This window comes from Bradysia coprophila, unplaced genomic scaffold (assembly GCF_014529535.1).
Source record: "Bradysia coprophila strain Holo2 unplaced genomic scaffold, BU_Bcop_v1 contig_137, whole genome shotgun sequence".
NCBI lineage: Eukaryota > Metazoa > Arthropoda > Insecta > Diptera > Sciaridae > Bradysia > Bradysia coprophila.
In genome coordinates this window covers 1,015,394-1,029,891 of record NW_023503408.1, presented here as the reverse complement: position 1 = coordinate 1,029,891, position 14,498 = coordinate 1,015,394, and the positions used below count along the sequence as shown (strand labels likewise).

General features: G+C 39.1%; 1 protein-coding gene across 1 annotated transcript; it reads left to right on the top strand.

Moving 5' to 3' along the window:
* The first annotated feature begins 2,188 nt into the window (after positions 1–2,188).
* On the top strand, positions 2,189–3,612 carry LOC119073130 (putative odorant receptor 71a). Its single transcript, XM_037178430.1, has 4 exons — positions 2,189–3,016; positions 3,073–3,172; positions 3,247–3,507; positions 3,565–3,612. Exons 1-4 carry the CDS (start codon positions 2,259–2,261, stop codon positions 3,610–3,612), a joined length of 1,167 nt encoding a protein of 388 aa, XP_037034325.1. The 5' UTR covers positions 2,189–2,258.
* The last annotated feature ends 10,886 nt before the right edge of the window (positions 3,613–14,498 follow it).

The window sequence follows — 14,498 nt, the reverse complement described above, 5'->3', positions numbered from 1 at the left end:
TCTAATGATTGGTACTAAAGTTCACTCAAGCCATAGCACCGCTCCTAGCACAAACACTCGTTTTTTCCAAGGCTGTATACTTTGGGGATGTCACGCAGATAGCCATTTTAATAGATATGCTGGAACGGGAACACACCACGTTTCATACAAACAAATTCACCAAAATTGAATTTGTATGGCGTGGTGAATTTTTTGTATGAAACGTGGTGTGTAACCCGCGTATCTGCATCTGCGTGACCTCCCCAAAGTATACAGCCTTGGTTTTTTCATTGTCAAAAAGCCTTCGCTGATGACATTGTACCGATAGCAGCGAATCTAGGTCAGGCTCAGCTTATGCTACAACAGTTAAGTGAAGAGGCGAGCAAAGTTGGCCTCAAGATGAACTTATCGAAAACAAAAGTCATGACCAACATCGGGGACGATAGAGAAATCAAAATTGGTGACACTGTCATTGAACGAGTCGACAGCTATGTATATCTAGGACATAAACTGAAGTTAGGTCTGGACAACCAAACTGCAGAAATAAGACGTAGGATTGGTCTTGCATGGGCAGCGTTCGGAAAACTCAGACTAATTTTCAAAAGCAAAATGAATAATAGTCTGAAACGCAAAGTTTTCGACACTTGTGTCCTTCCAGTGCTCACTTATGGAGCGGAAACGTTAACTTTAACGAAAGCATCCGAAGATAAATTGAAAGTGACACAAAGAGCCATGGAACGGAGTATGCTTGGAATAACACTCAGAGACAGAATGACGAATCAATGGATTCGACAACAAACCAGGGTCGTTGATGTCATGGAAAGAATAGCATCTCTGAAATGGAGCTGGGCGGGACATATTGCAAGAAGGACAGACGAACGTTGGACCAAAAAGATCATGAACTGGCGACCATATAAAAGACGAGCTATAGGTAGACCACCAGAGAGATGGACAAACGGAATTAAGAATATTGCAGGTACAAACTGGCAGCAAATGGCAATGGATCGTACGAAATGGAAAGAAGTTGGAGAGGCCTACATCCAGCAGTGGATAGAAACAGGCTGAAAAAGAAGAAGAAGAAGAAAAAGCCTTTAAAATTTCAAACATGTATACAAGTGTTATGCGTTTTTATTCACATCAAGAAATCATGACTCCTTTGCTTACACAAAGCCTATTTTGATTGCATAAGCCTTCCAATATTTTTTTTATGGATGCTAGGAGCAGAGCTGCATTTGGAGCCAAGTTTTTACCAAGTGAAGGAAACCTCTTCCTTTCCATAAGTCAAGGAAAGTTCATCTTTCACAGGGAAAATGTATCATCTGAAACGTTGTTTTGAATTATTAAGAGCGCTCACCCCTCGGTAAAATTCTAGCCTACATTTGTGCGCAAAAATATTCGTTTTTTGATGATTTCTCTGAACGAAAGTCTTTTTTTGAAAAAGTAAAACCATTAGAGCATGCAAAAATGTGTTACTTTAAAAAAAAAATTGGTTTGTGGGTGATAAGTTATACCACTTGGAGAAACCTTTGCAATGTACAAATTACACATTTTACAAGGGTTGCTCCAACTGGGTAAAGTTATGACTTACAAACCAATTTTTACTTTAAATGTAACATATTTTCGCATAATTTAATGGTTTTACTTTTTCAAAAAAAGACTTTCGTTGAGAGAAATCATCAAAAAACGAATATTTTTGCGCACAAATGTAGGCTAGAATTTTGGCAAGGGGCAATCAAATTATTCGATGTTTTATCGTTGATACCATACTTTTGTGATTAGAGTAAATGCGTAGATAGATGAGCAAATATTTACGAAAATAGAAATCTGTCCAAAAACCTTGAGTGTAAAAAGTGACGCAAGTCCTTGTTGCAAGCGAAAAATGGCTGCCATTTCGCGTAAATACAATGGATTATAGTGAAATTTGTGTCTTAAGGGTTTTCGAGGTCGGCGTTTCCAAATAACAACATTTAAGAGCGGCCACAGGCATGTGAGCCACCGCAAATTACCAAAAAGTGGTTTTTTGTGTGGTTTTTCTCAATTTTCACAAAAACGTATCCATAGGATTAGATAAAACTGAAATCGTCGTTAATATTACTTATCGAGGTACGGTGAAGTGTTCGGCGTGCAGAAGCAAGTATATGAAAATAGTATATGAAAATAATAACAGGTGATGAATGTACTGTACTGTGACACTAGTTCTACAACGGATTCAAGTGTTGTATACAATCAGTGTCAGTTTACCTGTGGATTGTAACGGTCGACAATATAATTCTGAGAAAATGTTTACGATTCAAGTGGAGAAAACTATTCAGCTAATTAAACAAATATTTTACCTAATGGGAATATGGCAAAGGGACGAAGAGTCCAATTACCGTAAAATGGGCAAGAAATTGTTTTACAGTTTTTTGGGTACATTTTACCCGATATTCTTCACGGCTAATGCTTTTCTATGTGACAATCTTGTTGAAGCTGTTTTCTCAGTACAGATTTCAATTACAGCGACGATAGGATACGTGAAAATTCTGTACGTCCTGTTTGAGAAACACGAAATCCTCGCATTTTTACGTGATCCGATCGTTGTTCATTCAATTGAAAATCGTGAAGAATATGAGGAAACAGTCAAAAAGATCAAAAAATTTATGAATTTCGTACGGCTGTATTGTCTGGCAATATTTGCAACTGCTCCAGTGCTGATCGTAATAGCACTGCCAATATTCTCCTCCGATAGAGGCCTGCCTCTTTTTATCAGTTTCTCATGGAACCATTCGGAAATTATTTATTGGTTCGCGTATTTGTTCGTGTCATTGTCATGTTTCTTGTACGTTATAATGAACTTGATGACCATACTAATTTGGTACATTATGTTAAATTACTCCATCGAGTACGAGCTGCTGGGAAATAAATTGAGAAAATTAGGAGTGATAAAGAAAACTGTTTCGAAGACAACCAAAAAACAGAAACAATTCAAGTTGACACAACGAAGTGGGTTCGCTGAAGATTTAATTGTCTTTGTAAAAGCTCATCGCAACTTAACCGAGTACGCCTGTTCACAATTGGTACTAGATTACAAATAAACGTTTCTTTTCGATATAGAACAATAAAGCGATTCAGATCCTTTTTCTCGACATTATTTTTGGTCCAAATCACAACCAGTGGCATTATTATTTGTACTTCAGTTTACAGCTTAGCCTTTGTAAGTACCCACTAACACTACTAATGACTTTCGATTGATAAAAATGTTCAATTCGTAATCTCATCTCAATTTAGTCTTCGAACCAAAATATTGTTCAAATCGAGTTTTATGTTGTTGTGGTGCTCTACGCAATTTTTGATATTTTTTTGATTATGTACCTGGCAAATGACATTACCGTTGCCAGTGACCGATTGTCCTACTGTTTATTTAAGTCAAATTGGATTGAGCAGACACAATTGTGTAAGAAATATGTTGTCATCATGTGCGAGGTGTTGAAGCAACCGCAACAACTTGTCGTCTTGATGTATCCAATGAACTTGGAAACTTTTATGACGGTGAGTCAAAAAGGTTTGAATCTGATTTTGACTTTAATGAATCTTCATTACGAATAGATTGTCAACGGTGCCTACAGCATGTTCAACCTCTTAAAAAGTCTTTAATAAAAAAAGTGAAAATGGTACCATATGTGTCGTATGAATTGTGCACAGTACAAGTGGAGTGCAGCTTAAAACCGACAATTGAAACACTTTTCCACCAATGGTGATTTTTCGTCATCGACAAAATCGCCTACACCCAAAACACTGTAACTTCAGTTTATCATATGTTGCTTGAATAAATAGAAACACTGTGTCCTAGTGAATGTTCCTTTCAGTTTCAGGTCAAGTATCTTCTTCTTCTTCTTTTTCAGCCTGTTTATATCCACTGCTGGATGTAGGCCTCTCCAACTTCTTTCCATTTCGTACGATCCATTGCCATTTGCTGCCAGTTTGTACCTGCAATATTCTTAATTCCGTTTGTCTATCTCTCTGGTGGTCTACCTATAGCTCTTCTTTTATATGGTCGCCAGTTCATGATCTTTTTGGTCCAACGTTCGTCTGTCCTTCTTGCAATATGTCCTGCCCAGCTCCATTTCAGAGATGCTATTCTTTCCATGACATCAACGATCCTGGTTTGTTGTCGAATCCATTGCTTCGTCATTCTGTCTCTGAGTGTTATTCCAAGCATACTCCGTTCCATGGCTCTTTGTGTCACTCTCAATTTATCTTCGGATGCTTTCGTTAAAGTTAACGTTTCCGCTCCATAAGTGAGCACTGGAAGGACACAAGTGTCGAAAACTTTGCGTTTCAGACTATTATTCATTTTGCTTTTGAAAATTAGTCTGAGTTTTCCGAACGCTGCCCATGCAAGACCAATCCTACGTCTTATTTCTGCAGTTTGGTTGTCCAGACCTAACTTCAGTTTATGTCCTAGATATACATAGCTGTCGACTCGTTCAATGACAGTGTCACCAATTTTGATTTCTCTATCGTCCCCGATGTTGGTCATGACTTTTGTTTTCGATAAGTTCATCTTGAGGCCAACTTTGCTTGCCTCTTCACTTAACTGTTGTAGCATAAGCTGAGCCTGACCTAGATTCACTGCTATCGGTACAATGTCATCAGCAAAGCGGAGGTTGCTCAGGTACTCTCCATTTATAATGGTGTCACCCTGCCTTACACTTCGGCCGATTCTGAATTTCTCCGTGCTCTATGAAGTTTTATACATGAAGTAGCATTTTTGTACACATATCGAATTGTGTTGGAGTACCTTGAGTCTACTCCACATTCGTCTAATGCGTCCAATATCGACCATGTTTCCACTGAATCGAAAGCTTTTTCGAAGTCTATGAATAGCAAGACCTTCTCAATAAGCGTTCTCATCACCTGCAAATGGTCGTTTGTGCTGAAACCAGATCTGAAAGTAGCTTGTTCAAGAGGTTGGTAGAAGTCGAACTTGTTAGTGTTCCTCTTCGTAATGATTTTCATAAACAACTTGTAGAGTGTTGACAATAGGCTTATGGGTCGGTAATTTTCCAGCTTTGTTATGTCTCCTTTTTTATGCAGCAATGTAATTACCGCATTTTCCCAGGCTTCTGGTACTTCTTCCCATTGGAGACATTGATTAAACAAAGCCGTGATTGCCTTTAATAAGGAGTCTCCACCTAGTTTAATGGCTTCCACTGGAACACCATCTTCTCCGGGAGACTTTTCGTTTTTCATCTCGGTTACTGCGGCCTTGACTTCATCAACAGTTATGTCGGGCATATCCTCCGATACCACGTTTCTTATTATTGGTCTATCTTCGGTTTCTTCCGTTGGAATCTGTCTTGCTGAAGAAAACAAATTCTCATAAAATTCTGTTGCAATATTTATTATCAAGGTCAAGTATCCAGGTTGTTAATTAAAAAAACCGTACGAGAACTGGTGTAAACTATAAGCATCAACACGACATCAGCAACAACAACCGCTTTTATTTCAGTGTTTGAGATTTACAATGATGACGGTCTCGTATAGATGTATGTAATGAACTTTTACCTCTCTAGTGAGGGAATAAACTTTCCCGATCGGACACAAAATATGTCCATAAGAAATAAACGATTTCCGAGGGGGTATACATACATGTAATGTTAATTTTACGAAGGGGACATGCATTAAATATCTGACATGTTGGCTTGAGCAAGGCCAAGGCGGTCTATCTCAGCTCTTTGCGTCTAATTCACATCTTATTTCTTTGTATTCTATAAGCACTATTCTAAATTTTGACTTACTACGATGTAATTTACATGTAAACTCCAAAGGCACTTTCATCACCTTAAAAATAGTAGATTACATTGGATGCTGCGGAGGTAGTTCATTACATGAGGGATCAATTTTGTAATACGAGCCGAACTCACAAGTGTGGTTTTAAGCAACAAGCTTTGGAAACGGTTATTTTGACAAGTGCAACTACAAGAGTCAAAATAACCGTTTCCAAAGCGAGTTGCTTAAAATGACACGAGTGAGTTCGCGAGTTCACAAAATTGATTCCGAGTGTAATGAACTACCAAGCAGCATCTAATGTATGCTGTTTTATTGCCTATTCACCCGGAATATTGTTGTTACGAGTACATTTTTCCACCCAAGGACCTGACAGTTCAAAACCAAAGTGTTCAAGAAGACACTAGCAGATTCTTGAATACCATAAGATTATTCTAAATTAATGTATAATTTCACAAAATTTATGTCGCGCTATTTTATTCACTGCCAGACTAATAATAAACATAAAAAATACAGATAGCACAAGGGCAACAAAAAAATTGTTGCATTGAAACGTTTCTAGTCTGCTCATGAAATCAGCTCACATTTCTTCATAACATTAATCCCGAAAGCATCACTGGTAACACTACTGTTTTGATGACATGTTGACAAACTACTTCGACTGTTTTGTTTTTGTGAAGTGCTAGATTCATATTTTGCGTAATATTTGTCGATTTTGGTGGTGTTACAATAAATTTTGCTGTGAAGTGAAGTGAATACATGATAATAAGGGGCCGTCCATAAAGGACGTCCGCGATTTTTCTGGAATTTTAGACCTCCCTCCCCCCTTGTCCGCACTTTTACACTACACACTTTGGCGAACCCCCCCTCACCCCTATAGTGCGGACGTCCTTTATGGACAACCCCTAAAGACAAAAGTGTTGATTGTTTTTGAAAATAAGTGAAAAATGCAAAAATTAAAATTGTTTGGCCATAGGTTTTCGTCGAAGTTGAAAAATTGAAATTATGGCTATAGACAAAATGGCCGTCACTCTCGCCGTCATTTATTTTTTTTTTATTTTTTTTTTTTCGAAAGTTTTTATGAATTTGCTTAGATTGGTGTGCACTTAAAATAACATCGCGAATATTGTTTCGATTTCAGTGCTAAAGAATATTTCATGTGATACATTTTTGCTCATAAGTAATGAAATTCTGCTGGTATGTAATGAAAACCTCCTGATATGTAATGAATTTTCATATGAATTGAATATATGACTTGTGATATAATGAAAAAGTTCCCACATGTAACGATCGCTTTCCGCGGGTCTTGTAGGCAATGTTCAGTAGGGCTATTCCTCGAAAATTACTGCAATCCAACTTATCACCCTTCTTATATATCGGACAGAGTATGCTGGTCTTTCATTCATCGGGCAGTACCTCTTCATTCCAGATACGCACATTTTACCGTACGAAATACCTGTCTAGGAATAGTTCGTCTAAGCAAAAAACAGATGCACCGTCCAAATTTTCGGAATATTTGGGTAATAAACTCATTACTGAATGACTGTAAACAGTGAACCAAAAATTCATTTGGCTAAGTCATCTCGGATATTTGTAATGAAAAGAAAGACAAAATTGGAAAATATAATTCTTGGCATACACTCAGGTATACGTTGGTCCTTATGTAATATTATGAGGCTAATGAGTTTATTACCCGATGATTCCCAAACTTCGGACGGTTCATTTGGTTTTGTTGTTGTGGTGGAAAATGAAGGTACATATAGTCGCCGAGTGGCCAAAGAAAGGATTAAGGGTAATAAAACCTTAATATTTGAGAGGTATTGCATTTCGTTCCAATCTTTGTATTTGTTAGTTAATCCTTAAGTGCATTCCATGGTAGCGGAAGCGATATCGCAACAGTAACACAACTAACATAGGTATGCAGAGTGCTTTAACCTCTTGCAAGAAAAACACCTCAAAATCTCCACCTAATTGTCAAATATCTAAGCAAATAAAAGTCTCGAAAGTATCATGGACGGTGACGATGAAAGTATATTCGAGAACGAATCGGAGATTAATCAAAGTGACTCTCAGTGTGAAAGTAGTAATAGCACGAGTGGCAACGACAGTGACTTTAAATTTGAAAACACTGCAAAAAAAAACGCTAAATACAAGACAGTGCTGAAAGGGAAGAAATTCCAACAGATGGAACCAGACACATCGAATGGATCGTGGCCAAAAATTGAAGCGATGTACTTGGAGAAGGATCATAATGGAACGCCGTTCGGATAAGAGCCATTACGAACGACAACGCTCGTTCGATAATTACCGCTTATGTGGTAACATGAATGAGTGAGTGTCAATTAACCTGCCATCTGTCATCGACAACGATGACAACAATAAATTATGAGTTCTACCAAGTGCGGTTTTACATAGCAAAATGTATGCTTAAACCATTGAAGTACAAGATGAAATTTAATAGATTGAAAATATTTTTATCAGGAGAAGTAGTAGACTTAATAAAAATACTAATGATATACATGCCAACTATAACTGATTTCAATTGCAGAAATGTTCAACGCAAACATCAACTAATTTGATGTCATGCGCTTAAACAATAGTGAAAAGGTAAGTGGTGGAGGGGCTTGATATCAGTTCGTTCGTACATTCATAGTGAGGTGGTTGAAGTTAATGGCATCGATGATGTTGAATTGTTGGTCGTCAAGCTGAAAGTTGATCGTTGTTGCGCATACGTCTGCTGCCTGTATATTCCGTCTGGTTCGTCTATGGCCGGTCTATCTGAGGTACCATTTGGCGCTCGAGAAAGTGATTGACTTGATTGAGTTGAATGACGGTGATCGTTTTTTCATCCTTGGTGATTTTAACATTCCCAATGTTCGATGGATCCCTGACTCTTTATCGTCTGCTGTGGGTGCGTCGGACGAGGAATATCCGGACGATGGTAATGTATCCAACGAATATTGAGTGTGAAACGAAAGCTGATTCATTTGCTCTTGGGTTCTGGATCCTTTGTGTAAGGTGGATGCTGTCTTTCACGGTGCTATTGAGGTTGATTTCATGGTTAGTCAAATGGGTGTCGAGGAAGCTAGTCCACCCGTTCGCGAATTCGACATTCGTAGTGCAAATTTCCCCGCCTTAAGCTCGTACTTGGCAGCTGTGATTGGCAAGGGTTGTTTTCTGATGAGGCTGGTATTGATGCTGTTGTTGACGTGTTTTATGAAACGCTCTTGACTGGATTTCGTTCTCATGTGCCTTTGAAGAAGCCTCGGTGCTTCCGTCGTCCACCCTGGTATACGGATAATCCGATGAAGTTAAAGCAGAGGAAGGATGTGGCTCACAAGAGGTTCAAACGCTCGAAGCAGTTCTCTTCGCAGGCAATTTCAGGCTTCCCAACGGTCTTGTTATGCGTTCTATCTGTCTGAGGTACAAGAAAGCTTGTCCTCTGATCCTACGGGGTTTTGGTCCTATGTGAATTTTAAGAGTGAATCTAGAGGGTATCCGAAGACTATGCGTAAGGGCAGTGTCGTAGCTGATAAGATGCGAGATAAGTGTGAACTGTTCGCCGATTTTTTCGAGGGAGTGTACAGTGCTGACGATAGAAGCGACAGTGGTAAGTTTGGGATTCCGAGGTCTGTAGATATTGGCTCGTTGTCGTTAAGTTATGACGAAGTGTATAAGTCGCTCAATAGAGTGAAGACATCAAAAGGCGATGGCCCTGATAATGTCTCACCTTTGTTTTTGAAGAACTGCTCGGATGTCTTGCCCGCTCCGCTTCTCTTTATATTTAACATGTCGCTAAGGACTAGTTTCCCCAAACGTTGGAAGGTTTCTTTAAGGCCAGTTCATGGTCGCATATATCGCAAAAATGTATGCGAGTATGAACTGGCCTTAAGCTAAAGAGGGTTGTGTCTTTCAAGCAATATGGATTCATGAGGAAGAGGTCAACTTTGTAGAATCTAGTGGATTTTGTTAATGAGGCTGTCAATGTCATGGAGTCCGGCTGTCAGCTAGACGGCTAGGTGTGTACACTGACATACATAAAGCATTCGATAGAGTGTCTCACAGCTTGCTAGTGCAGAAACTGAAAGAGATTGGCATTCAGTCAAGTCTGCTTGGTTGGATTCACTCGTACATGATTGGCTGTTCCCAGTACGTGAGGTTGTCGAGTTGGACGTCACAATCGTTTGTCGTTACGTCAGAAGTTCTTCAAGGTACCTTGGTACTCTTTGGTTTATTGTTTTTGTCAATGACGTCACATCAGTGTTTGCTTCAGCCAAGTTTCTGTTGTTTGCTGATGACTTGAAGATATTTCTTCGTGTGAGCTCTATACTCGATTGTATGTTGCTTCAGCATGACCTTGACGCACTCTCTAGCTGGTGTTGCCGTAACCGCCTTTCGCTGAATGTTGATAAGTGTAAGGTGATTTCCTTCCACCGATCCAGAGATCCAGTGTCGTTCAACTACTGTATCGACGCTTCCAGGTTGGAACGTGTGACTCTTATTCGCGATCTTGGAGTCTTTCTTGACTGTGCTCTCAATTTTAATTTTCACTTTGAATATGTTGTATCGAAAGCGAACTCGATGCTTGGATTCATGAGATGTTCTGTTAGGTCGGTGGCACATCGATTCGACATCAGAAAATCTGGTACATCAATTTATCAAATGGTCCACAGAAACCGAAATGATTTCTATCCACAGACAGCGCTTTGACAAAAAAAAACAACGTCTGGGTTGTAAGAGCGATCGATGGACATCATCATCAAAGCGCCATGTGAAGATCGAGAGGTGCAATGCCAGCAATGTGATTCCATGTTTGAATTCATTTGATCTAGGTGCACGAACAAACGACAATAATGACAAAATAAGAGATTTCGTTTCAAGTGAAACGACACAAACAACAACACATCCATTGTCGAAGTTTCTTGTCCGAATGTCAAAATTTTGACGAAGTGTATGTTTGCAAGTTGTTTGTATTAAGGTAATTCTAATCACAATTTCTTATAATTTGTTTTTGAATTTGTACAGACATTACATACTAGTAGAGGTCCATAGCCTAAAAATAGTTCAGTTCATAGTAGAATCATGTCCGGACCGATAGCGGAGTACTTGACGCAGTCTACCTTCCAAAAAAAGAACGAAGACATTTTTTTGAGACGCGGCAACTATGTATAGCCGAACATTTCAGCTTCTGCCCTTTAGACTTTATCACCACACCTATTATCACATATTCTATCATATTCTCGCTTCAAATACGATTGAAACGAGCTATAACTCGACTATGTAGGTTTAAAATTGCCGGAGATACATCGTTTTGAAGTTGGTCATTTTTCATAGAAAATGCACCAAATTGACTTTTTCCAAACAATCAAAATCTTTCAACTTACTCTGTATGTTTTTGTCTGTCTATCTATCTATCTATCGACGGTCGATATCGGAAACTAGTCAGCCAATCTCCATGAAATTTTGCAGGAGCCTCAGGGTGGGCATAAAAATGAAAATGTGATACGCCATTACCCCAGGAAAAACCAGAATTTTGTTTTATTGGCCTCGAAGTGGTTTCTGAGTGTGGTTTTCGAGGGTTAGAACGTGTTTTCGGCTGTAGCTCAGCTGTATTGAAACCTACTGAGGCGTGAGACCCATCAATGAAAAATAAAAAAAAATTTGACTTGAAACAACCAAAATTTTATCAAAATAATCTGCGTCGCAAAGTGGCAGTTGTTCAGGAACAGACCAGCAAGAAAATTTATCTGCCACATGCGACGCAGATTTTTTTGGTAAAATTTTGGTTGTTTTCAGTCAAATTTTTTTTTTGGTAAAAATTATTTGGCAGATGATGAAAAAACCTAAGCCAGCTTGTTTGAACTAAAATTGGATGTAAAATTTAATTTTGCGTAACGAAGTTGAAAGCGTCAACTCTAGCGATATCATTCATTTTAGAAATTGTACTTAAAGGACACACTTTTCTCGAAGAGATTTTTGTTGGGATTGTGAAATTTGGACCAGTGATACAGCTTGCTGGAAGCCGAAAGAATTGGGGTTAAGGGACCAACGTTGAGGCGAAACAACACGATCAGGAAGCCAAAGGATAGACGATCCCAGTATTCTTATTAGCTACAAGGTTAAGCTTTTAAAGGACGAATAACCTTTTGCTCAGATAGGTTCGAAAGAATGGGAAAGAATGTTCAATGATACAGCTTGCTGGAAGCCGAAAGAATTGGGGTTAAGGGACCAACGTTGAGGCGAAACAACACGATCAGGAAGCCAAAGGATAGACGATCCCAGTATTCTTATTAGCTACAAGGTTAAGCTTTTAAAGGACGAATAACCTTTTGCTCAGATAGGTTCAAAAGAATGGAAAAGAATGTTCAAGAAGAGTAACACTACCCCGTCGCACTTTGATAGGCACTGTGGTCCCGGTACGTGCAGAAATGTGCGGGTCAGAGCTCGGGGATTACCGGGGGCGAGCAAAGTAAAGCTTTCATACTCACCAACCCGCAGTAGCAAGCGTGGTGTTTTAATGCTAAAAACCTTCAAACGAAGCCACAACGAATTATACATTGCCACATATAATGCCAGAACATTGTCGTCAAGACAAAAAATGCAAGAAATGGAAGAAGAACTAGAAAAGATAAAATGGGATGTTGTGGTAGTGAGCGAAGTGAGAAAACCTGGAGAGGAATGCCTAAAATTACAATCAGGGCATACATTCTTCTATCGAGGAAGTGACAGTCAGATGCTGATGCACGGTGTCGGATTGTTCATAAACAATAGGTGGTCGGATCGCATAACTCACACGAAAAGCATATCTGATCGAGTGATATACGTAAGCCTGAAGATAAATAACAGATACAGTGTCAAATTAATTCAGGTTTACGTACCCACGTCCACCCATGATGACGAAGAAGTAGAAAGATTCTATGAAGATGTCGAGAAAGCTCTGGACGAAAACCCATCACATTACCACATCTAATCGGTGATTTCAATGCGAAGCTGGGAAAACGAGAAGAAGACTCCGAAGTTTCTATTGGTAGTTTTAGCAACGACCAAAGAAATGAGCGTGGAAATACTTTACTCAACTTCCTACAGCAACACAATTTGTACGCAATGAATTCATTTTTTGCCGGAAAGCCTCAAAGGAAATGGACTTGGGCTAGTGCAGATGGTGTAACGAAAAATGAGATCGATTACATCATAACTGGCTGTAAGTCAACCGTTAAGAACGTTACGGTCCTAAACAATTTTTCAACAGTTAGTGATCACCGAATGGTTCGTGCAAGAGTCACGTTAAATACCAGATTTCAAAGATCACAACTAGTTCAAAAAAGTGAAAGGATTGACGTACAACGGCTTTACACACAAAATGAAGAATTTGCTACGAAAATGACTGCCGAATTAGATAACGTCAACAATCAATTGGACGAATTGAATACCAAAATCGTCGATACAATAATGGGTTTCATGAAATCCAAATGCAAATCCGTCCAAGGGAAAGAATCAAAACTCAGCAGAGAAACATTAGACCTGATCGCAAGAAGAGCAGAGTTGGTAAAAAACGGAGGACGAGATTCGGTGGAATACCAGAACTTGTCTAAAAGTATCAACAAAGCAAGGAGATCAGATGAAAGAAAATATAATGTCCAATTGGCTCAAAACCTAATTGAAGCTAACTGCAATATGAAAGTCCTACGGAGAAAAATGCCAAACGCCAAAAAAGAAATCTTCAAATTACGAGACAAAACCGGAACGATCCAAACGGATCGAAATGCCATATTAAACATTGCAACAGAATTTTACATCAATGTCTCCAATGGGAAGAAGTACCAGAAGCCTGGGAAAATGCGGTAATTACATTGCTGCATAAAAAAGGAGACATAACAAAGCTGGAAAATTACCGACCCATCAGCCTATTGTCAACACTCTACAAGTTGTTTATGAAAATCATTACGAATAGGAACACTAACAAGTTCGACTTCTACCAACCTGTTGAACAAGCTGCTTTCAGATCTGGTTTCAGCACAAACGACCATTTGCAGGTGATGAGAACGCTTATTGAGAAGTGTCGTGAATACAACATCGACATAGTCTTGCTATTCAAAGACTTCGAAAAAGCTTTCGATTCAGTGGAAACATGGTCGATATTGGACGCATTAGACGAATGTAGAGTAGACTCAAGGTACTCCAACACAATTCGATATGTGTACAAAAATGCTACTTCATGTAGAAAACTTCATAAGAGCACGGATAAATTCAGAATTGGCCGAGGTGTAAGGCAGGGTGACACCATTTCACCGAAATTATTCACGGCGATTCTGCAGAGTATTTTAAAAAAGTTAAACTGGAGTAAAATGGGAATAAAGATAAATGGAGAGTACCTGAGCAATCTCCGCTTCGCTGATGACATTGTACCGATAGCAGTGAATCTAGGTCAGGCTCAGCTTATGCTACAAGAGGCAAGCAAAGTGAAGTGAAGAGGCCTCAAGATGAACTTATCGAAAACAAAAGTCATGACCAACATCGAAGACGATAGAGAAATCAAAATTGGTGACACTGTCATTGAACGAGTCGACAGCTATGTAGGACATAAACTGAAGTTAGGTCTGGACAACCAAACTGCAGAAATAAGACGTAGGATTGGTCTTGCATGGGCAGCGTTCGGAAAACTCAGACTAATTTTCAAAAGCAAAATGAATAATAGTCTGAAACGCAAAGTTTTCGACATTTGCGTCCTTCCAGTGCTCACTTATGGAGCG

What these genes read in the sequence shown, in the direction of transcription:
- LOC119073130 (XM_037178430.1), top strand. Translation starts at nt 2,259, where the DNA reads ATGTTTACGATTCAAGTGGAGAAAACTATTCAGCTAATTAAACAAATA. An exon ending in CAGTTTACAGCTTAGCCTTT is followed by an intron (nt 3,173 to 3,246) that starts GTAAGTACCCAC and finishes ATCTCAATTTAG; the next exon opens with TCTTCGAACCAAAATATTGT. An exon ending in ACTTGGAAACTTTTATGACG is followed by an intron (nt 3,508 to 3,564) that starts GTGAGTCAAAAA and finishes CATTACGAATAG; the next exon opens with ATTGTCAACGGTGCCTACAG.